This window comes from Setaria viridis, chromosome 2, assembly GCF_005286985.2.
Source record: "Setaria viridis chromosome 2, Setaria_viridis_v4.0, whole genome shotgun sequence".
Taxonomy (NCBI): domain Eukaryota; kingdom Viridiplantae; phylum Streptophyta; class Magnoliopsida; order Poales; family Poaceae; genus Setaria; species Setaria viridis.
Window position 1 is genome coordinate 28,882,388 of NC_048264.2, and position 23,987 is coordinate 28,906,374.

A 23,987-nucleotide genomic window follows, 5' to 3' on the forward strand; every position below is an offset into this window, starting at 1 on the left:
TGTTTATCTAGTTTGCATCCTCTCAAGTGTTGTACAGCCGGGTTGTTTTAGTTATCTTATTTAGCAGGCATCTCTGCTTGAGACTGATCTGCAAACCAGCGCTTAGTTTGTCCCATTCACTCTGCCATGCTTCTTATCATACTGTCAAAATTAACATTTTGCTATGTCTGCTCCCTTCAGTTCAGCCCCCTGTAATCTGCATGATCTAGGCAGAACCGTACCAGAGCACACGATGATGCAAACCCATGTGCTAATTCTTGTGATCAGTCAATGTTATTATGTCACTAATCTGCATACATATATGTCCCCTAACTCAGTACCCAAAGCTCCAACCTACACGCATATTGCTGCATCAGGTTAAACTACTAACTTGATCAGCACCTGACATGCCGGCCCCACCTGTCAGCGAGCCGGCCGGAGAACCAACCGGAGAGCACAAAACTTTAACCACCCTCTACAGCTGCAGCACGACGCCACAAGAGTTAAGCTAGCCGAGAAGCCGGCGAGCAAAGGAACAAAACGAATGGGGGCTGAGCTCATGGCCGCAGCGGGCGGAGGTGGACGGGCACTCCGTGCTTGGGGCGGAGGGTGAGCACGTTGACGGGCGCGTGGCGGTAGTCGTCGGAGATGGCGAGGCGGAATTGCTGGAGCAGCATGGCGAGCACGACCTTGGCCTCGACGAGCGCGTACGCCTGGCCGACGCAGTTGCGCGGGCCCGCCGCGAACGGCAGGAACGCCGGGCGCCGCCCCGACGCGAACCGCTCCGGCCTGAACTCGTGCGCGTCGGGGCCCCAGATGGACTCGTCGTGGTGGATGGCTAGCACCGGGATCCACACCGATAGGCCGGCCGGCAGGTGGAGGCTTTCGCCGCCTCCGATGCCACCGCCGAGCCGGATGTCCTCGAACACCATCCGCGGCAGCAGCGTCGCCGGCGGGTACAGCCGAAGCGTCTCGTGGATGATCATCTGCAGCTGCAACGATGCAAACATGTCGTCAGCAATGCCTCATGTTCCGGCGGTCCGGCCCGGCCGCAAGTTAATACTATATTATATGACGCACGTCGGAGCCGGACGTACCACGTTGAGCTTGGAGAGGTCGTCGTAGGACGGCGGGGCGTCGCCGCAGACGCGGGCGACCTCGGCGCGGGCCCGGTCCTGCCACTCGTGGTGCGTGGCGAGGAGCATGAGCGCCCAGGTGAGGAGCAGCGCCGACGTGTCGTGCCCGGCGAAGAAGAACGTCTTGCACTCGTCGATCACCAGCTGCAGGTCGTAGCTGAACTGCTGCTGCTGCTTCCGGCCGCCGGCCGCGGCCCCGTCGTCCTGCTTCTTCCGCTCCATCTCGGTCAGCAGCATGGCCAGGAGCCCCCGGCCGTAGGCCGACGTGGCGCGGCCCTCGTCGGCGATCTCCCGGCTCCGCCCGATGGACTCCGTCAGCACCGCCTCCAGCTCGCCGTTCAGCCGCCTGATCTCCCGCCTGTACTTGCTCGGGAAGTACCTGCACGACGCGACGTCGAGACAATTAATCCCAGACACGCACGTACGTCAGTGGTCAGTCAAAGCACCAGCTAGTGTGTGCATGTCCAAAAATTGTTTACAGCTGACAGGCGTACGGCAATGCCCGTGCCACGATGGAATCGTTTCGAGGCATCAACACAAGCCGATGCCTCGGCCTCGAGTCAGAGTGTGCATGCCAGTGTCCAAAACTAGCCGGACAGCGATGGAACGGCACCGCTAGAGAATCAATTGACTAATCGATCGCTTAAGCGCGATTAGCTCCAGGAGCGAAACGGATTTAGCTTAGTTTAATCCATGGAAATAGCTTAACTGCTTAAGGTTAGTTCAGGTCGGAGGACTGCACACGCATATGCAGGCAGAGGACCGGGACATGGGTAGCGACAAAAGGCCAGGTAAGGGAGTGAGCGCGTGCGTGCGTAGGTGCACGGGTTACTAGAGAAAAGACGAGCGGCAAGCGGCGGGGCGGCGGCGGCCGGCGGCGAGGGGGATCAGGAGGCGGAGGGGACTCACTGGCTGCCGGGGATCCAGAGGTGGCGGCTTGATCGCGCCGTGAGGCGCTGCAGGTCCTCGAGGAGGTGGAAGATTCGCTTCCCGGTATCATAGCTCGTGTCGAACTCGGTCCGCGAGATGATGTCGCCGGTCAGGCGGGTCATGTACGCGGCGATGTCCACCTCGCACCGCCGCCCGCCGCCCGGGGACGGCGTCGCCGCCGCCGCCTCCCGCAGCGCCCGGATCGTCTGCTTCGTGCACTCAACCATGTGGCCCACACGCCCCTGTGACGCGGCCGGTGACGTTAGTCAGTAACACGACTCGGTCCGGAAGAAAAGAAATTAACAAAGAAATACAGAATGCGGACGGCGGCAACGGCGGCGGCGGCGGCGCGCGACACGAACCTTGAGCTTGTCGGCCATGAACGCCGGCGCGACGACGTGGCGCTGGTGCGACCAGTGCGCGCCGTTGGCCATGAGGAGTCCCCGGCCGATGAAGTGCCTGGTCCCCTGCCGCTGGAGCCACGACTTCCCCGTGGCGCTCGCCGCGTACTTGGACGAGAGGAACTCCTTGATCATGGCCGCGTCCGTCAGGCACAACCGCGGCTCGCTGCCGTACCAGTAGACGAAGAACTTTCCTGCACGCGACCCAAGAACATTCCACGGCGTCGTCAGTACAGTACTGCGCGGTCGGTCAACGACGGCGCAATGGCGGCGGGCGGTTCGCACGCGGCAGCCAGGTCGGGTGCCTCACCGTAGGTCTTGGACCAGAGCACGTAGTGCGGCATGAGGCGGCCGACGATGTCGTGGCTCAGGGCCGGCATGTCGTCGGCGGTGGACTGCGCCACCATCGCCGACACGTCGCGGAGGTTTCCGATGAGCAGACGAGGCGGGGGGCCGTGGACGCCCTGCCGGGCCATGATCCGCCGGATCCTCAGTGGCGTCAGGACGTAGCAGGACAGGGCCACCCACGCCGCCCGCAGGAGCAACACCAGGACAGGGGACGCGATCACCATCAGCATCACGAGCGCCATTGGAGACGAAGATTTGGGGGGCCTTGATCTGCGTTTAGGCAGCGGCGGCGGCCGGCAATGTGTGGGATTTCGCTTGGGCTCTGGGCTATATATAGGCGCGATCTCCTATGGCTAGAGCGCAGATCTGACCGTATGATATTCCATTTATTACACGTAATAATGTTTATTGTCTTTTTGGGTTGGATTCGGCAGCAATTGATTTGCTGTCATATTTTGGCAAATTACTAAATACTGTGGTTTCTCCAATTTGATTACTTTGGCGAGGCTTGATGAGAGAAATTTGGCATAGAACCAAATCATCCCGCAACTTGAAAGAAAAATATTATTCAACGCAACGCAATTTTGGTGTCACTTAATCTCATTTGTAGAATGAAGGATTTTTGTTTGTGCAATGGGCAAACTTTAAGAAACATGCTTATAAAAAAGGGACTAATGTTATAAAACGGAGCGAGCAATTTTGTGAATCTTTGTTAAATCTACTCTTCAATCTTCTTGGTTTGGTTGCCAACTCGTTGCCTCATGTGACCTCATGGAATATGGATGCTGCAAAATTATTATTTATTTATCTATCTGACGGTTATAGATACCCGGTACCCTTATGGTGGGCCTAGCCGACCACTAATGGGTCGGCCCGACTTGATGAAGAAGACATAAGATAGAGTCCGACTAGGACTCCCCATATGTTGTAATCCGACTAGATCTCATCTATAGTAATCAACTAGTGGTTCTGCCATATAATCCTACCCCTCGGAGTATATAAGGGGAGGTAGGGGTACTCCTAGGAGGGGAAACGATCCAATCCCTCAACACAACAATCAACACCTGAACGCAGGGTGCAATACAATCCCCAAAACAGGATATAGGGTATTACGCTACACTGGCGGTCCGAACCTGTATAAATCTATGTATCTTGTGCCTTGCGTTACCATAAAGTTCATGGTCTTGCGATCCTCTCTGCCTACAAATCAACCATCTGGGTACCCTCTAGGTGGACTGCGGGTCACTAAATCCGACACTATCACTATCTATCACTAACAAGTAGTAATGCATAAATGTGAGAGGATTTTATTTTTAAAAATAGGAATATGTGATGTATTTGGGGCATGAACTGAAATACTGAAACGCCAAGTAGTCATTAATTTAGTACCAACTGATGTGTGCAATGTATCTTTGCCACTAGAGAAAAAGTGGCAGCGCGTATCAGTTATAGAAGCCATTAGTATATTGCCTGGCATAAAGATTTCTTGACTGGTAACATCTGTTGGCGCCATAGCCAGAATTTATTTCAAGACAGGCAGAGACCGTGCCAAGATCCTAGAGGATTCAAGTGCCACAGCTGCATACAGCAGTACAGTACCACATTACCACTATAGGAATACAAAAATATGGACATACACTCACTGAGACTGAGTGCTATTCCTAATGTATGACATGATCAAAAAAAAAAGACACACCTTTCTGTACGCCTTGCCTCCTGCATTGCAGAAGGGACAAGTTAACAAGTACTCCTATATGGTACTATATGAGCAGAGGCACCTCCATGGACAAGATACAAAATCAGAGCACTAAGGACAGCACATTACCTGTAATGTCACCAAATGTTCTAATCGTAAGGCCTGGACAGCAGCCTGCAGGATTGCAGGCTTAGTTTAGAGTATCATCAGTGTGTCTATGGAATGGTCAATCCCTTAAACAATCTCATTCAGGGGGGGTGGCTTTATTCTGTATTCTCCATCTCCTGCACTTTCACCACAGATGATTCTGAAGCAAAAGTTTCTGATAAGAAGGATAGATTATTGTCTATTGAAGCGCAGCTAAAAAGGCAGAAAGGCACAGGAATGGGGACAGATTGGAGAGCAATTTTGTTTCGCGGCAAGCGCCTAGTTCTCTGCACCGGGTTGCAACTTGGGGAAAATAAAATCCGTGTGATGGTGGGCTTTTGGGCAAGAATACAAAAGTTGCAGCCTCTTATAAACCCATTGTTTAGTGAATCCGCTAACACAGATGTTTGAAAAATACAAAAAAGTTGAGTACGAACGGAGTACAGCGTGGATGAGCTGTAGCCGATAGACGCTAGGCCTTTTTATTTTCTCTGAATGAACTAGAGATCGAAGGAGTCGGCGCACCGGGAAAATGCTGATGCCAGTTACAGCTTGATTTACTTCGTCATTCAGGAAGTATTAAACATGCATCGATGAAATGGTCAGGACTCAGGAGATCCGGTAGAGCTTTTGTGTCGAGCATGTGGGCAATTGTGAATTCAGGGCGGTGAATACTAAAACATTTCGGAGTTCAGGAGGTTTTTGTAGTACTTACTGAACCATCTGAAAGTTTCTGAAATTCAGGAGGACGAGTCTTTCTTTGTTTTTTTTTTTTGGGACACAAGTTCAGGAAGATGGATGGGTGGGCAGTGCCAGAATAGGAAATGCTGCTTTTCTGTTGCATCCGAGTTTTGTGATAGGATATCATATTCAAACGTCAGAAATAGGAAAACCTTCCTCATGATTCATGAAGCCCTGTCACAATAATTGAAACGCGGAACTTTCCATTCTTGGGTGTGCATGAGTTGCATCATGGGTTAGGCCTGCCTGAGCTTTGCTGTATCTGCACTCTGCATGGTGTGCACCTTGCTGGAAGCTGATCGATGATGGCTCAGCATCTCTCCCGACTCTGAAAACGTTAACGTGAATCTTATCATCGACTCGGACTCAGACTCAGACCACGACCAGGCGGAGCCGTTTACTGCTTGGCGTTGGCGAGACGCGGTATCACCAGAGACCAAATTGACGGTTCGACAGAAGTCACAGATCGACACAATTACACAGGTCGTGTTTACAGAACCGTGCAGCATATGCCATTGACGGCACGGCAGAGTGAAGCCGAGCATCTTGCTCGGAAAAGACGCAGGGGTTCTGCGAGCGCACACGCCAGCACGCCACCGACGCCGCGAGGCGCACGGCGGTGAAATATGAGCTGTGCTCGTAGTATGCGTCCTCCCTCCCTCCGGCTTCCCCTGCCCCGGTCGCACGCGTCGGTGCGCCCTCTCGTTCCGCAGTCAGCGTTGCACCGCTCGCCGCTCGGCTCGCGGGAACAGACGCCGTGTGATGTCATGTCGTCTCGACGTCATATATGGCCCGGCCTCACGGTTTGCTCGTGGCGTGTACGCTCTTACGCTATTCTCATTTGTGTACGATGTTTCCATTTTTCCGACGGTACCAACCTTAGAATTTCCTCCCTTGCCCTCATGTCATTCTTGTTTTCAACAGTATTTTCTCATCTGCACATGTTTGCAACGATATTGATAGATCCCTTCTTCTTTCCATTGCCTTCTCGCTTTGAACAATATTTTTTCTCATTCACACGTGCATGTTTGAATGACGCTAATCTTTTTTTTTTGAAAAGTCTTATTTTCATTCTCGAACTATAACAGAAGTCTGATTTTCAACCCACGCCCACAAAACCAGATGGGGAGGACCATCCAACTGTCAAAACCAGTCAAATTTGGTCCTTTATGTGGTTTCGAGGGTGGTTTTGCATTTTCTAATTTAAAAAGTTTTGCTTTAATAAAAAAAATTATAACTAATTCATTTCAAATCCAATAAATATGAAGTTGGTATAAAAAGTTTTCTAAAAATGAATTAGTTATGAATTTTTAAGTAAACGTAAACTTTTTATTTTTTTTAGAAAATGTAAAACCACTCTTGAAACCCCCCAAAGGATCAAGAGTAAATTCCCTCAATGCCATTGAAAATTATACCGCTTCCCTCATTGCCATCAAAATTCTACAAGTTCCTTCACTGCCACTACTTCAATTTTACAATTCCCTCACTGCTATTACTATCAATGGTCATTAAGTACCCTTTCACTTACTAGCGGCCATTAAGTACCCTTTCACTGACTGGCGGGCCCACAATCTGAAGGGTTATTTACCACTATTTTCACTCCCTACATTACCCCTCTTCCAATGACAGTATGGGCCCACATGTAAGGAGCCTTATCTTCTGGAGCGGTCTATCTCCTGCCGCTGATTCCTCCCGTCCCCTCCCCTTATCCACCTGACAGAGGGACCACATCCGTTAGCCCTAAACCCTAGCAAGTGGTGCGGCGGGTGGAGAGGGCAGAAACCGAGCGAGCGGCGTGGCTTTGCGGGCGGGCGCATGGTGACCGGGACGACGCGCGACAGCGACACTCGCGCGCGGGCAAGTGCGACTCGGGCGCCGAGCGGAGCACCATCGACGCACACGTGGGGGGTGCGGCCCCGGCACCTCGCGGAGAGCAGCAGGCACGCGTGCTGGCGGGCACGGCCCGGGCGTGGAGCAGAGAGCCGGCAGCAGGCTAGAGCGCTAGGGGAGGATGACGGTAGCAATCATGGCTTCTTTGAGTCCAAGCCAACCTGCTTGGCTCCTTCCAGGATACGTATTGTTGTTGTCATTTGTTTGATAACCATGTTGATTGCTTAGTGGAGTATAGTAAAAGGAGAAGCACTAGTAATTTTTGTAGCTTTGATTGTATCTTAATGCACAGGATGGACCCTAAATCAAGTTATTTGTTGCAAATAAGACTTGCTGGCAATGCTAGAAGTAGAAATGATGTTGGTTGCTTTGTTATCATCTCTCTTTTTCATCTCGTGCAGATGTAACAAAAGATTAGTCCTTTTTCCTTCTCGCACCATGGTTGTTAACTCAGACATGTGCAATTTCAAGGATTTCGCCGATGAAATTGTAGATAAGTATCCTCCGGGTTACAAGAGGTTACAAGGAACTTGTGACTGTTACCTATTATGATGATGCCAGTGAAAACTACTTAGAAGTCAAATCAGACCAAGATATGCTTATGCTTACAATGTTTGCTAGACATGTGGGAAGTAAAGTAGTGAACATTTATATTGCATATACCCTGCCCACAGAAATTCCTAAGTGGCCTGCTGTATCAAAGAAGTGTGTAGAAACTCAATCCACTCAGCCTACAACCTGCCTACTCACTGGACCTACAACCAGCCAATCAATTGAACCTACAACCTATATTTCAATCTGTAATGCAGCCAAGGACACTCAAATACTGTGAGCTCAAATCCGAAGTAAGTTCAGTTTTGATGTACCATATAGCTTCTCCACATGATCATTGTCCAGGTTATGAAAATAAAAAAAATGAATGTGCAGGTCCGGATGTGACTCGAGCCAACCTGAGCCATTGTCCATTCAGTACCCTTGTGAAGCTAATACACCAACTCCTGCTACCTCCAAGTCTACAAAGAAGAAGAGGAAAGCACAAGGGAATGCTAAGAAGCAAAAGGCTGCAACGGAGTCAAAGAAGCAAGAATTGGTGCCACCTCAAAATCCTACTATGTGCACCAGAAGCAAGACTCCTACTCCTGACAGCCCCACAATGGGTGCTAGAAGCAAAAGGAAAATCCTTGAATGAATGTGCTGCTATCTTAGCCTATTTTGCTAATTTTGTGGGATGAAAGTTGTATGATCTGGATGCTGGAAGATGTGTCTCCAAGCTAATGTCTATGTGCTGAGAAACTGAAACTCAACTCATTTTGGTTGGAAGAACAGATCCGTAATGGTCTTTTTGCTATTTAACTTTGGTGGCATGTAATTGACAACTTATGCATGTCATGTGATGGATCTGTACAAGAGCATATATTGTGACCAGTCCTTATTTAGAACTTTGGAGATATTATGCATGTCTGACTACTTGTTGAGCTCCTATATTGGATTTGGGTGTTGAAATCATATATATTGTTTTATCATGATATTTTATTTTGCTCACCGTGGCATGTTACTCATTTTTCTTACTCAACTTATATTTGTAGCGATTGAGATGTGCAATGACATGTAAGGAATTGAAGCAAATTTCACTCCATTCTACTGGCAAGGGTATAATCATCTTTTCCACTGAAGTTAACAGCAACCTAACAGCCATTGACGATAATGGCAGTGAGGGAATTGTAAAATTGAAGTAGTGGCAGTGGAGGAACTCAAAGAATTTCGATAGCAACGAGGGAAGCGGTATAATTTTCAATGGCATCAAGGGAATTCACTCAAGGATAAAATTTGCCCGTTTTTGATAGTTGGATAGCTCCCTATGTCCTGTTTTGTAGTTGTAAGTTGAAAAATCAGACTTCTGCTATAGTTGAATGGTGAAAATAGGACTTTTCCCTATTTTTTATTTCTATGGTATTATTTTTATTTTAAAAACAATTTCCATGCATTCTTGCTTAGAGGCTTTGAGCAGTAGTTTCCTTTCCCAGTCGCCCATGTTTGCGGACGACAGTCGCCTTTCTCTTTTTCCTGCGCCGTTCGTTCTTGCCTTCTTAGATCCAACCGGCCACGTGTCCGCAAGGCTACCAGGCCAGACAAAAACATGGACGAGAAGGGCACCGACCACTTGGCTGCAGGATACGCAAGAACTTTTCAGAACCCTGCGTCGGTTTCATGGGAACGACGACCCTGATACACAGAGATCCCACGCGCCGCGCACGCAATCTCCAAGAAATCCTCGTGCTCAAATTTTAAAGAACCCGCTCGGTTTTCAAACGATATTTCCCAGCTCGATCACGAGGTGAAATTTGGTGGGGGGCAGCCGGTGTGAACCGGCCATCGCTTGGGGGCTGAACCTGAATTATATTTAGCACCAACATAATCGCGCGCTCTGACTAATGAACAAATCCAAAAACTATAAATGGCACACATCAGACGGATCCGAGAGAATCTCGTCAAGGGCTCTGACCTCCTCAAGCTAGAGATTTGCTTTTGTCTGCGTAATCAACGAGAGAACTAGCGACTAGGCTGTATCAAGTTTGATTCCGCGCGGGGCTTTTGAAAAAGAAGCAGCAGAAAAAGAGAGCTCGCGAAAAGCGCGCAAACTTTGATATGAATTCCTCCGGGCAAGTTGCGCCATTATCTCTGAAAACTTGTCCGCCATTACGTCCTCGGCGTTAGCCTGGATCATTAGGTCTCCGCACTTGCTTAATCGTGCGGTTTATGCTCATTACGAATTTATACCTTTTTTAAAACAAAAAAGTACTTACAAAAAACATGCAGAAACAACCCCGTGTAAGGAAAAGGAATTACAGTAGGAAATATACCCCAGGTTAAAGAATCCTGGAAGCCTGGAGTTTGAGAAACGTTTCGATGCTGCGCTAAATGTTGTTCTTTTTGCTCCTCGTCAGTATGATGGCCCAATGGAGTCCAGACTTGGTTACGGCCCAAAACTTTATGGGCTTAGATCCCCAAATGGAGAAAGCGATGAATTGTCTTCTTGCTTTTTGGCAGGCAAGCCCGTGCGGCGGCCGAAAACCATGGCGCAGAGAGGGGATCGGCTGCGGACGCAGAACCGTGTGTAATCCTGTGGCCGTACAACGTGGGCGCCTGACAGCAGACGCGGCGGCTTCTGTTTGGTCGCGCATGGCGTACCTGTTTGGGATAAGTGTAGAGAATAGAGATACGGGCTCGGTTTAATTCGCCGCTTTTCTGGTGCTTTGTACACGTTTTGGCACGCACACCCTTTACGTTGTTCGAATTTGTCCGTCAACCGGCTTTGTCTTTTATCAACACGGTCTCTAAATAAAATATAATTGTAGCTCTTATTTTACTAAAATATTCTTTCAATAAAAAAGGGCAATGCTAGGATATTATGAAAGTACTCTCAAGATAGCTCTACACATTTTTTTCTTCTAAAACTAAGTGTTTTAAAAGTCAGTTAAAATTTTGGTAATGCTAAGAAACATATTCCTTCATACCTTATTCTTCTGCACCTTTCTCCTGCTCCTACTCCTACGGCTACCATGTAAAGGCCATGAAGCAGAAAAAAAAACACAAAGCACAAATACAGTATATTGGTCGATGCTCCTCAGTTTCATTGCGAATGCCTCGCTGCTTGCCTGGGCTTTTTTTTTTTTGCATGCTGCTTCTAGCTCCATGGTCTTGAAGTGTGCCTACTACTCGCTCCATTTTTATTTATAAGATATGATATGATTTGGTATGATCTTCCAAATTATATTTTGACTATTCATTTATCTTATATCATATTATTCATGGTTACAAAATTATGATCATTGTAAAGTATATTTGATTACGAGTCCAACCATATAAAATTTACATTATAAAAATAAAAAATAATAGTTAAATTATTAGTTAAAGATCATAAAATTTGAAGCCTACTACCATCAGTCATAGAGGAATTTATGGTTACAAAGAAGTTGGGGATCAAAAGGAATCTTTTTCATTTTCTCTTTTAATATCTAACGTACAGGTATGGTATGCAAATTTTCATGATATGGCTTGTGGACAACTACTTTGTGTGCTTTGAATAAAAGAAAATAAATGATCCGATTAAACATAAATATACTTGTATAGAACGATATGCAAATAACAGTTTCATAACAAAACTCAATGTTGGTGAATGCACGCCCTAGTAAGAATGCACAAAAAAGCAACAAATATGAGAATTTTCTTCTAGATAATTGAAGAAAATTCTGGCTTCAACCTCCTCAAAGAAAAGGAATCAATCCACGTTTGTTATAAATGGTGGTCAAATGCCACCCACACAAAATAGTTGAATTAAAAAAATTCAACTTAAATACAAATTCGCAAATGAAAAAGCCGTTCATAGAAACTAAAGAAGTGTAGAGCCACATCTTCAATGTACGACACATTTTAGTTAAGTATGCTTAAGCTTCATGTCTCTGCAATTAAGCCCAGAATCGAAGCCAAAACGTCATCTGAATAGAATATGAAAAAAAATTTAGATTGATTTTTATAAAAATAATATCATTTCTCGTTAACCATACAACCCAACACAAAGTAGCCACTCCCGTTAGCTACACTAAAAATAGTTGTTATAACTTACAGCTAGTATTTTGAGTTTTTGACCAACCAAAATATTACAAAGAGTCTTATAACAAAGAGTGCAAACATAATGAGTAAATCGACCATAGTTGATTAATCTCCGCTCATGGAGATTGTATCAAAAATGACTCATTGATGTGGACATGTAACTTGCTGGCTACTCGACAGTATTTAGATGGGTTGAGTTTTGCAAAAAAAAAAAAAAGAAAGTGTTTAAATGGGTTGAGATCTCGACAGTAAGGACATCCTTTCTACGATTACACACACTTTTTAATGATTTGATTTGATGTAAAGGTTATGATGGGATCGATAGCTACACATATGCCAACATAAAAGCAATTCATATGATGAGAAAGATGATCTTGTGACTACGAATGGTTCATGAATACAATGATATCTCTCAAAAATACGTACGCGAACATCGTATTGAAATTATAGGTACGCACTTCGTATGAAAATCACGTAATCACGTGCAAGAAAAGAATGTTGATGGCGCACGCACCCTATCACCGTCCTTATCCGGCTACAGCTTTCACGCCGTCCTCTTCCAACATCAAAACGCGACCGATTTGGACACCTTCCAGAAACAGCAAACGGGTACGTATAAATTCAACAAACCTAAGGGCTCAGCAGCAAAAGCACCCTTGCGCCTCAGCCTCACTGCCTCAGGGACCGAAATAGAAAACTCCGAAGGAAAAAAAATTCGCCCTCCTCTCGCCGTCCTCCCCTCGTCCGCCTCCAACCCTCGAGCTCGACGCGCAGGCGGCGGCGCGGCGAGATGAAGGTCTCCGTGAAGACGCTCAAGGGATCCAGCTTCCAGATCGAAGTGGAGGCCACTGACAAGGTACCCATCGCTCGCGCTCCCGATCTGTCGTGTCATGGTTCCGGTTGGTGGATGGATTGGCTCGGCTGCTTTGCGAGATTTGGCTTATTGTTAGGTTCGCTGGGGGGCTAGGGTTTGGTGGTCTCCTGTGCGGAGACGGTGGGGGCGTCGAAGCCCGCGAGCGAAGCTTGCTTGGATCCAATCTGTAGGTTGCTGTGTAAATACATGGATTCTCCCACTTATCCCCAGCAGGGCAAAGTACCGATGGCGCGAGTGGAGCATCTGGAACATAGAGCTGTTGCAGAGTTCGCTTGTGGGCTTGGGGTTGGGTTCCTTCCAGGTGATGTTTTTGTTGATACAGGAGTCAGATGGCACGGGGAAGTTGTCAGGCCTTAATCTATTGGTTGCTTCCTGCGCAGAAGTTGCAGTGTCGATTTATTATTGCTGTTGTAAATTTCTGCAGGTAGTGTGTTTGATCGTAACATTTAAGGCAGCATGATACCTCGTGCGCGCGTGCATTTATCAGTTATTGTCGATTTCAGTTTGCTATAAGTTATTGTCGATTTCAGTTTGTACTCAGGAGGTTAGATCTCGTCTGTATGTGCTACTTTTTTTTTACAGTTGTTTCTAGGCAGCTTTAGGATGTAATGCTGGATTTTACCTATTTGGTAATGTTGTCGGAGGGGATCAAATAGGTGCATGAATTGTGGCTTGCCATCAAAGTCTTTGAGATTTTTAGTATACTTCCGCTGTTTCTATTATCTATCATGAGGGTTCTTCCAGTATATTACATAATATTAGATTCTATCAGCACCCCTTTTATGTTTCTTTCAATTTTTATATCTAGATAAAAACTGGTGGTGTTTCATTCCTGCTCCTGACATAAGTGCTTCAAACAGGTTGCTGATGTGAAGAAGGTTATAGAGAGTACACAAGGGCAGAATGTCTACCCAGCTGACCAACAGATGCTCATACACCAAGGAAAGGTGCTCAATGATGAGACCACGTTGGAGGAAAACCAAGTTCTTGAGAACAATTTCCTGGTTATAATGCTCAGACAGGTAGATATTCTGGTTAACAAATGACCAAAATCATGGGTAGCATATTATGCATTGGATGCCAAGAAAGTTTTTGCCAAGTTATAAATAGGGTCAACTGTTCATAGTGCACTAAATTGCTGGCATATCAGACATAAATGTATGTATGGACGCAGAAAGCTACCAGCATGGGAGTTCTTTTTCTTCTGACTTTTGATATGGCAGCTGCCTATTGTGAATTTGGAATATCTAAAATTGCTTTAGAAATGAGTTATGTTAGTTATCATAATAGAGCTCCTTTTGTTTCATTTTTAACTGTTAACCTTTTGCAGAACAAGGCCTCATCAAGTGCACCACCAGCTAAGGCATCTGCAAATCAGGTGAGATGTCAATTGTGTAACATGTGTTGGTACTTGCTGCTTTTCACTTTTTGTTTTTTGTTTTCGATGCACAATATTTCCTTAACCCATCTCATGAATAATAAACACTAGTAAAAACATAGATGAGGTCTGTTGCATAACGCCTTTGATTATGCCACTAAAGATACCTTTTCATTCAACAAAAATGGTCGAACTACAGTGGAAAAGTTCTGAGCTATGCTTTTTAGTTCACTGTACTGCCATCTGTTGATGTTTGCTGTCCTGTAAATATTTTTGTTCCTTATACAAATATTTATGCTTGATTTTAAACCGTGTGCTACCTACAAGGCTTCTGAACTATGTCACTGTTGAGATTAACTTAAGTTACTTTTGCAGGCGCCTCCTACTCAGACAGTTCCTGCTACTCCTGCACCTCAAACACCTGTGGCACCAGCTGCACCGGCACCAACGTGCGTTCTCACTTTAAACTTTGATCTGTGTGACTTGTGGGGATTGACATTTTATATCCTTTTCAGCTGGTTGTAGGTCATCATAGGAAATGCAATTACAGTTTTCAAATATTTCAGTTATTCTTTGTTTCTTTTCGGATTATAACATAACAAGGTTTAGTTGTGCATAGTGCGATGCTTTGATACTGTAGCTGGCTTGCTTAAGGTTCACAGATTCATGACAGGCTTTGATTCCTTGCTATTTTTAATTTTTTCAGAGCCTTTGTTAAGTTGAATCAAGTTGTAACATTGCAAAATTTGTTGTCCACTCACTGATTTGCACTACCTTTGCCAGCTAACTCTATGCTTCTTACATTTTTCTGTATCAGTGTACCTGTCAGTGCACCTGCTCCAACTGCCACAGCCTCCCCAGCTCCTGCTGTTGCTGTATCGTGAGTTCCTGATTTCCCTTCCATCGTATATGATTTTATTAATCCTGTAATAAATAATAAGCACAGTTCTTGTTCAATAATGTATTGATATTTCATGTTAAGTATGGCTGGTAAAGTTGCTAATCACATTTCACACATATTTTATGCTGTCACTTTAACAGCACTGAAGCAGATAGTTATGGTCAGGCTGCCTCAAACCTTGTTGCTGGCGGCAACTTAGAAGGAACGATTCAATCCATTCTTGAAATGGGTGGTGGAACATGGGATAGAGACACTGTGCTACGTGCTCTACAGGCTGCATATAACAATCCAGAGCGGGCTGTTGAGTACTTATATTCTGTAAGAATGATTCTTTCTCCTCATTACTTTCTAGGTCTTGATGATAACCTTCCAGCAATCCACGACTACCAAAATACTTGTAGCTAGTGAACACACTATGTCTTGCTTACAGTAGATTGAAGCTGCATGATAAATAACTGCACATTTGTCTAGTTTGATTCTTTTGCAGGTGATTTTGTGTCCGATAGAAATTAAGTTTTCTTTGTACTGTACAACATTATGACACAGTTTTGATATGCTTGTACTGTGGGCTGTGGCACACCAATGTAGAAAATTTCCCATGGTATGGTACACTAATGTCCTATATATCTTTTGGTTGTTTATAGGGGATTCCTGATCAGATGGATGTTCCTGCACCACCTCCAAGTTCCCAGGCAGCCAATCCTGTCCAGCCTTCACAACCAGCTCAAGCTGCAGTTCCTTCGTCTGGTCCAAATGTTAACCCGCTGGACCTCTTCCCACAAGTAACTCCCCTGTACTCATGCATGTGATCATGCATTTGCAGTTAGTTGAATTTAGTTCTGATGGTTTCCCTTTTTTAAATTTAGGCACTTCCAAATGCTTCTGCTAATGCTGGGGCGGGAAATCTTGATGTTTTGCGTAATAATGCACAATTCCAAACCTTGCTCAGTTTAGTGCAGGCTAACCCTCAAATTTTACAGGTTCTTTTCCACGCTCATCCTTCTCTTAGAAAACCTGCCCCCCTTTTACAGCTGATTGACAATTCATTTATGTGCAGCCACTGCTTCAAGAATTGGGGAAACAAAATCCCCAGGTCATGCAGCTGATCCAGGAAAACCAAGCAGAATTCATGCGCTTGATCAATGAACCTCTGGAGGGAGATGAAGAGAATGAAATGTTTGCGCCTCTTCCTTGTGCTGCCCCTGCCTTCTCTTGTGCTAACTGCATCGTTTAATATTCTTTTACTTCCTGAACCAGGAACATGCTGGACCAGATTGCGGATGCAGCTGAGACCATTGCTGTCACTCCAGAGGAGAACGAAGCTATACTTCGTGTAAGTTGATGGATCCGACAAGTTTCTGCACATCTGCTTGCACCTGCATTAGACTCACCATCGTGATTCTCAATTCCTCGTGCTCATTTACCCATCTCATTGTAATGTTGTCGCGTTCTTCATGTGCAGCTTGAAGGGATGGGCTTTGACAGGGCGCTTGTCCTGGAAGTGTTCTTTGCCTGCAACAAGAACGAGCAGCTGGCTGCGAACTACCTCTTGGACCACATGCACGAGTTCGACAATGACGATGGGATCGGTGGAGGGCCACCACTATAAGGAGGCGGAACCGCTCTCAAGCTCTGCGTCATGTGAAGGCTGTAGGGCAGAATTAGGAGAACTTTTTTGGATTTGCCTTGCCTATTCGCTACCCCTAATCTTGAATTCGTTTCTGTTTGGCTTTGCTGTTTAGTACATAACTCTAGATTATCATCACAGACAGACTTTTATAATTGGATATAAAGGTCATGAGTCAGTTTACTGGATCTACTTTTTCGTAGCTTTTCGTACGGTAGTTTCTTTTTTCCCTTTTCTTCTTTTTACCCTGGTATTATTATACTGTTCTGATGCACTGCTCGCGGGTTTCCGAGTGCAAACATGATGATTGCAGCATAGGTTACAAATTGCAAAACCGGTCTTGCAGTACTGTACGCCGGTACACATACACATCCAAAGTTTACAAAGGACAATGCTATCACATCGAGCCCATTCCTGGGGAGGCAGGACTCGCATTCACTTGCTGGGAAAAAGAGTGGAGGCTTTAGAACCAGGACGTCATAAATATATTCAGACGTTGGACGAAACATGAGAGAAACACTTAGGCAACGAAACAGTTCAACGTTACATGCTACAGATACGTGACTATGCTCCTGAGACAATATTGCCAGAACTAACCAGACCTATGTCACTTCCTTTCTATTTTGAAAAAACACTATGTCACTTCCAAAACACCATGGCATACTGTCCACGTCCAGTGTGCTGGTTGCTCATCCATGCGACATCGCCTGTCGCAGGATTGGTACCAATGAGCAGCCCGGCAACCATCCAAAATGAGCCAAGCTATCATCACCGAAAAAAAGTATCATGGCAAGTCATCATCGGAAATATCTATTATGTCAGGGGCAGTGCTTTGGTCTGGAGGAGTTAAACCGGGTGGTTCAGCTGGCTGAAGTGGAACAATATCCAGGCATGGAGCAGACGGCTCGGAATGATCTCCAGTGGCTTCAGTCACCACCACCTGGTTAGCAGTAGTAAGAATAGCATTGTCCGAGCATGGAGGTGGTGGCAGGGACTGTTGTATCAGTCCATCCCTGTGAGGCAACATCTCGATTCTGTGGCTACTGACTGAGGCATTTGTCCTAGAGTAGACCAATGGTGCAGCAGGGTTAAGCTTCTTCGAACGTGAATAAGTCAGAATTCTTGCTCTTTCTCTTTCTCTTTTTCTTCGCTCTGTTCTTTTGTTTACAAGGGACTCGGTTGATCCGCTTGACCTGTCTGATTCATAGTAGTCCAAATACGCACTCATCACAGCATACTCCTTTTCCCTCACAGGCTTCCTTTTGCATTTTCCCTTTCGCTGATTCCCTGATGCAACAAAGCCTGATGCCTTCGGTTTACTTCCAGGGGCAGCTGGCAGAACAGTGGTTTTCCTAATGTCTTCAGGCTCATGCTGCCTATGTGCCTTCTTTGAGGAGCTCCTGTCCAGTAACTTCTCATTGCTGCATCCCATTGTAGGGGAAGGTTCTTTCTTCTCCAGTACAGCCAATTCTTGCTTCAGCCTTTTCTGAGGGTAAGCTGGCTGAGAACAGGCTTTCTGAGCGATCTGGGGCTCATGCCGCTCTCCTGCTTTCTTTAAGGCAGCTGGCAGAATGGTTTTCCTAATGTCTTCAGGCTCATGCTGCCTGTGTGCCTTCTTTGAGGAGCTCCTGTCCAGTAACTTTTCATTGCTACAGCCCATTGTAGGGGAAGGTTCTTTCTTCTCCAGTGCAACCAAGTCCTGCTTCAGTATTTTCTGAGGGTAAGCTGTCTGAGAACAAGCTTTCTGAGCGATCTGGGGCTCATGCTGCTCTTCTGCTTTCTTTGAGGTGCTTCCCAGCGATTTTGTATCATTGCAGCCCTCTGCTGAGAAAGGCTTGTCCTTCTCTGTTGTGACCAATGCATGCTTCAGTTTTGGTGTTCCTAGGAGTGTAGAAGGTAAAACACTGGGTTTCTGATCATCAGGCTTATGCTGCTTGCCAACTTTCTTCTGATTCGGTTTTCCTTGGGGCGAAGCAGGCAGACCACTGGGTTTCTGAACATCCTCAGGCTTACGCTGCATGTCTGCCTTGACAACCTTCTTGCTACTTCTTGAAGACTTTGGAGCGCCGCAACTGACTAGAGAGAAAAGGTCGTCCTCTGCTGCAACCAAATCTTGCTTCCCCTTTGATTTTCTTGGAAATTCAGCAAGGAGAACACTTGTTTCTGGAACAACTTCTGGCCAGCGCCTCTTGCCTGCCTTCTTCACGGAACTACTCCCCTGAGGTTTCCCATTGCTACCACTCACTAGAGGAATATGCTTGTCTTCATCACTTGGTTTTGTGGCTTTAGTATTCCCCTGCAACGCAGACGAACTGGATTCTTGAATGGCTCCTTTTGACTTGGACATTTCTGATGGGGAAGTCAGAAGTAACTGAGCACCTGGAGAGTATATGGTGTGAGTTGATATGGTAACATGACCTCACTAGAATGATAGGGATCAAATGCCTCTGTCCAGTAACGGTGGCCGGTGGGATAACCACAGTTAACAGAACAAGACAATATTAAACAATAGGGTTAATTGGATCTATGCCATTATAATTTTCAAATTTTTGGGCCACACCACTACTGTTTGAGTTATAGGATGCAGGCCATTACAATTTTGAAGTTGTTTGAGATATGCCATTTTCTACGTCTTTAGCGTCGTTGGGCCCACGTGTAGGTCGCTGTATTTTCGTATGGACTAAAAAGCCCTCCTACAACTCCACCGTCAACCTCACTAACGTGTGGACCCCACGCATCATCTTATTCCTCCCGACCTCCTATTCCCTCTTCTCTTTCCCCCGCGTCACAGCCGTCTCAGCTCCGCCACGATCCGACTCACCACCGTCCCATCACCGCGCCTCCACCCCTCTTCTTTCTGCACTCCTCACGATCGAAGCGGCAGCCATGGCCGGCAACGCCCTTGGCGGCGTGACAACCCCCCCCCCCCCCCCGCCACCCACCCAAAGGGCCGGCGGCGAGGTCGAGAGTGCGGCGCCCCCTTGTCCCTTGCGTCTCCGAGGGCGCGAGCGTCGCTGCCGGGAAAGCAATAGAAAACGCACGCACCGCGGTTAGGCGCCGTGCGCAATGAAAGCGGCGACCTCCTGATGGTGGCTTGGCCGCCGCACGCGGGCCCCACCCCCGAGAGCGAGGGCGAAACAGCCGCCGCGCGAATCACAGCGGCCCGGTGCCCACCCCGCGTGTTAGAGCCCGCACCTGCGCCTGTCCACCGCGGACCACGCACACGGCAGGTCCTCCCCTTTCCCTCCGCGCACGGCCTCGCCCACGCACCACGTTAATGCGGACAATAATGCGGGGCGGCCGGCCTCCTGGCCCTCCTCCCTATCCGCGCGCGCAGCGACCCTAGCTGGTGCGTGGGTCAAGACTCCAGAGGGCCATGAAACGACCTTCTTCCGCTGCGCTAGCTCCCGGAGGAGGCGGCTCGGGCTGTTCACCAGCTCCGAAGGGGGCACCGGCAGCGGCGGAGGGGTCTGGTCGGCTGCGACGGCGAGGGGAAGAGGGAGAATCGGAGGAGGAGGAGGAAGGGGGAAGGAAGAAGATGACGTATGGGGTCCACACATCAGTGAGGTGAGGGTGGAGTTGTAGGAGGGCTTTTTAGTCTAATACGAAAATACAGCGACCTGCACGTGGGCCCAACGACGCTAAAGACGTAGAAAATGGCATATCTCAAACAACTTCAAAAGTGCAATGGCCTGCATCCTATAACTCAAACAGTAGTGGTGTGGCCCCAAAATTTGAAAATTATAATGGCATAGATCCAATTAACCCTAAACAATAAATTCTACTATGTCAAGGTTTTGTTACGCTCTGCTTGGTTGCTTGGAGAAACTGTCAAGCATGAACCCCCCACGAAGAAAAAATTATCACAGCAAAGCTTTTTTTTGGGTTACGTCGAGAACAAAAACAATCATGCAGCTAGCTGATTTTACATGTATTAAGTATTACAGTATTTGGCAAGCATGAAGTGCAGGAGCCATGTCTCGCTTCCATAATCTTTATTGCATAGATCAGCATTTACAAATAAATGCATATTACATATTGAGAAGTTAGACATATACCTCCTGGAACCTTCTTTTGAGATAGTGCATCTGATTCCAACTTCGTTTTTTCGTACGTGCCACGACAATCATTCTTGTGGCTGCAGAAAATAACATAATCAGTAACACAGCTCGTTGCATCCACAGCTGGAAACACTTGCTGCAAGTTCATATTATCGGGAAATACTCTAATGGTACTACCGTAGTAGCTGAGTCCATTCCAAATAGAAGGACAGTGGATTGTACGTTTCATGATCAGTTTAAGGGTGAATTTTGAGAACAAACTCAGTGCCCAATTTTGAAGGCATTGATCAATTACTCAATTATTCACTAGTGACTTCTCATAAGGTGAAGGTCTGATCTCCAAATTTTATTGTGTATGTAGTACAACAGCTACTCTATCCAAATACCAGAAGGTTTTGTTTGTTATAGTAAACAGTCTTACTTGTGCCAGTGACAAAGCATGTTTCCACAAGGTGTGCCCCTTTTAACATTCTCAATGCAGCAGGCATCAGACGGAGGACCCTGGTTTTTAGCCCTAAAATGTGTATCTCCACAAGATCCGCACTGCAAAGTAGTAATTGAGCATGCCAGATTATGATAACAGTACTGCCAAAAAACAAATTCTACAAGAAAAGAGACAGACAACATAATGGACGGACTTCAGAAGTACCTTCCACAAGGTACCCTTCAAAAGGCTGTGGGGCTCTTCTGGACTGAAATCATGGCGGGTGGTGATATTGTACCCACCATCTGGTTTCTGAAGCACAAGAAAAAGAAAAATCACCAATGTGGTATAACAACTTACAGGTTTTCAGACAGGAAATACTAACCTGGTGATCTTTTATTGAGCACGAATTAATAGCATCCATCCAAGCACGGAAAAGAGGGCCATGGGAGCTGGCATGATTAAACAGAAAATTTAAGCAGCAGGCATACAGAGCAGAGCTAACTGCAATTTAAGGACACAATTCTTTGTTAAGAACACGAGAAGTTTACCGGTCCTTCCTGTGATGCTTAACATATATGATTGCATGAATCATTTCATGCAGCAATGCATTCTTCCGGTCAGTGCATGAGAGATACTTCAGAACCGGCTCGGAGAGTGTTATGGTATTGCGCGGTTTAGAAAAGGTGCAAGATCCAAAGGAACTGTGTATAGACAACCCAATCAGTGTTTCTACAAGATTCCTAATTCAAAACTAATGAATAAAATTTATAACGAAAGATCCTGTTATCTAAAACAATAAATCAGGGGATGTTAATATAAGGATATAAAACTTGCAAGTATGATCTTTTCTGGGCAAGTATTCACTGCTACTGATTCATTATACAACCATCAGATTGAGTCATTAAGCATAGCAACCATTGAAAGCATCACCAAAGTTCCTATTTTGGTTTTTGGTGATATACAACTTAACCTAACAAAGCTTCAAATACCTGTTCAATTTCATGGTGTTTCCCATCCATTTAAGAAATCCAAAGGTCAGAGACATACAAACCAGCTAACCAAACTACAAACAGTTTTTTTTTTAATGAAAAACTACAAACAATTTGCAGATGAATATGGTCACTGATCAGAATCATTTTCTGTAGTACTAACTCGAGGCAAATTAAGTGGCGTTTCAGACAATCAAATTGGCCTGCAATTAATTATTTTGCTGTAATAAACATCAACTGATCCTTATGGAGGGAGCATATAACTAGATATACTAATTCAACCTTGCAGCTGTGAAGTACCAACGGAAAATAAACCAACGACATCATTTGCTTCCTTATTTTAACATAAGCATCATAAATTCATAGAACTATAGCATGTCATCCGTATTGTGGGAAGACAGAAGCCTTGAACACAAGAAAGAATGAACTTTTCCCCTTTCCCAACATTTTTGCATGATCTCCTCCTCGGAGCCAACAAGGTATTCTCAACATCATAATCCATATCATAACTACAAGTACACTCCATATTCTAATACTACCGTAAAGATTCAACTGCCGAATAAGAAAGGAAAACGAAAATCTCCATGATCAAAGGTAGCACTGTAGCACACAAAGCCAGTAAGAACAGAAGAGGGGCTCCTTTTATGCAAATCCGAGTGCCAATGCTAAAAGAAAATAAAAGATTTTTCAAAGATAACCCAGATTTTGAAGCTCCATGATGAAACAAACCATGTTTCCTTAAAATGAAAGGAAGAAAAATAAACAAGAATAGAAACCCCAACAAATTTGCCCCAAACATTGCTCAAAATTCGCCCCAAAACTGTGAGAAAAAAGGGTATATGATCGAGCCACCTTCTGGCACTGGTGAACTACCCCAAAAGAAAAAAATGGCCAGGGCGCAGCATCGGGAAAGGAGAACACCCAAACGCGCCCAAATTCCCCCAGCCCAAAAGATTATTACTCCAAGAACCCTAAAATCCCTCGAAAAATAACCGAAGAAAAAGGGCACCCCAACAATGCGGCAAAAGAACAGGCCGCGGAAAGCCAGCGCTTAACAGCGTGAAAGGCGGCGGCTTTGAACAGGCGAACCAGCACCCAGGGAGCGGCCGCAGGTAGGAGGTAGCCAAGAACGGGAAAACCCCAACCTGAAGGCTGGCGAGGAAGCCCACTTGACGATGAAGCCGGCGCCGGCGAGCGCGCCCCGGAAGTAGAGGCGGTCGTAGTGCTGGAACAGGTCCTGCACGTCCGGGTTCGGGTCCGCGAGGTCCGCCTCCTCCACTACATCCCCCATGGCCCCCAGACGGCTGGCCCCGCTCCCCTCCGCTACCCCCACCCGACGTGAACACCAAGCCTACCAACACCTCCCCCTCCTCTCCTTGCCTCGGGTCTCGTCGGCGGCGAGGTTGCGGACGGCAGCGGAGGACGGAGACGGAGAGACGGCGATGGGAGGATTCTAGCTTTCGAGTGTGTGAGTAGGCTACTAGTAGGTGCATGCAACCAGCACTGGGGAGGGGGGAGCCGAGGCGAGTGGCCGCGGGCGTGTCGCTGGCGGGTGGGCTCCGCGCGGCGTTCTAGTAGCCTTTTCGGTTGGATCGGTAGCCTTTTCTGGAGAGTGGCGTGGTGGTGGACTGGTGGAGTGGGCCGGAGGCGGAGACGACGGCCGCGATGCCCCGCAGGTTGGAGCGGGCGTGACACGGGCCGTCGGATCGGAGGGGCAGCATGCCTGTAGCGCCACAACGCGCCGTTTTGGCGTGCGGTGACCCGCTGACAATGTGGGGCCGGAGGGGTCTTTAGAACAGGTCTTCGGCGCGTCAACGCCGGCTCTCCCGAACTGGCGACGGTAGCGCTCGC

The 23,987-nt window shown here is 46.7% G+C and overlaps 3 protein-coding genes across 4 annotated transcripts; 1 reads left to right on the forward strand and 2 right to left on the reverse strand.

The window, feature by feature from the left end:
* Positions 1 to 233: 233 nt before the first annotated feature.
* Positions 234 to 3,116, reverse strand: LOC117843155 (cytokinin hydroxylase). The gene is made up of 5 exons (XM_034723715.2): positions 2,757 to 3,116; positions 2,408 to 2,640; positions 2,025 to 2,287; positions 1,077 to 1,494; positions 234 to 971 (listed from the first exon to the last, which is right to left on the reverse strand). The coding sequence occupies exons 1-5, from the start codon at positions 3,034 to 3,036 to the stop codon at positions 537 to 539; spliced, it is 1,629 nt and encodes a 542-aa protein (XP_034579606.1). The 5' UTR covers positions 3,037 to 3,116; the 3' UTR covers positions 234 to 536.
* A 9,418-nt stretch (positions 3,117 to 12,534) lies between these two features.
* On the forward strand, positions 12,535 to 16,851 carry LOC117844989 (probable ubiquitin receptor RAD23). The gene is made up of 11 exons (XM_034725861.1): positions 12,535 to 12,735; positions 13,614 to 13,775; positions 14,084 to 14,131; positions 14,507 to 14,580; positions 14,949 to 15,011; positions 15,173 to 15,350; positions 15,677 to 15,814; positions 15,899 to 16,012; positions 16,090 to 16,208; positions 16,290 to 16,365; positions 16,495 to 16,851. Exons 1-11 carry the CDS (start codon positions 12,670 to 12,672, stop codon positions 16,639 to 16,641), a joined length of 1,185 nt encoding a protein of 394 aa, XP_034581752.1. The 5' UTR covers positions 12,535 to 12,669; the 3' UTR covers positions 16,642 to 16,851.
* A 134-nt stretch (positions 16,852 to 16,985) lies between these two features.
* On the reverse strand, positions 16,986 to 23,846 carry LOC117844988 (uncharacterized). Of its 2 annotated transcripts, XM_034725859.2 has the most exons (7): positions 23,282 to 23,845; positions 21,696 to 21,848; positions 21,530 to 21,596; positions 21,370 to 21,456; positions 21,142 to 21,263; positions 20,718 to 20,797; positions 16,986 to 19,038 (listed from the first exon to the last, which is right to left on the reverse strand). In XM_034725859.2, the coding sequence occupies exons 1-7, from the start codon at positions 23,425 to 23,427 to the stop codon at positions 17,444 to 17,446; spliced, it is 2,250 nt and encodes a 749-aa protein (XP_034581750.1). In that variant the 5' UTR covers positions 23,428 to 23,845; the 3' UTR covers positions 16,986 to 17,443. The 2 variants fall into 2 exon arrangements, with proteins under 2 accessions (XP_034581750.1, XP_034581751.1); XM_034725860.2 differs by lacking the exon at positions 21,370 to 21,456 and having other exon boundaries at positions 23,282 to 23,846.
* Between the last annotated feature and the right edge of the window lie 141 nt (positions 23,847 to 23,987).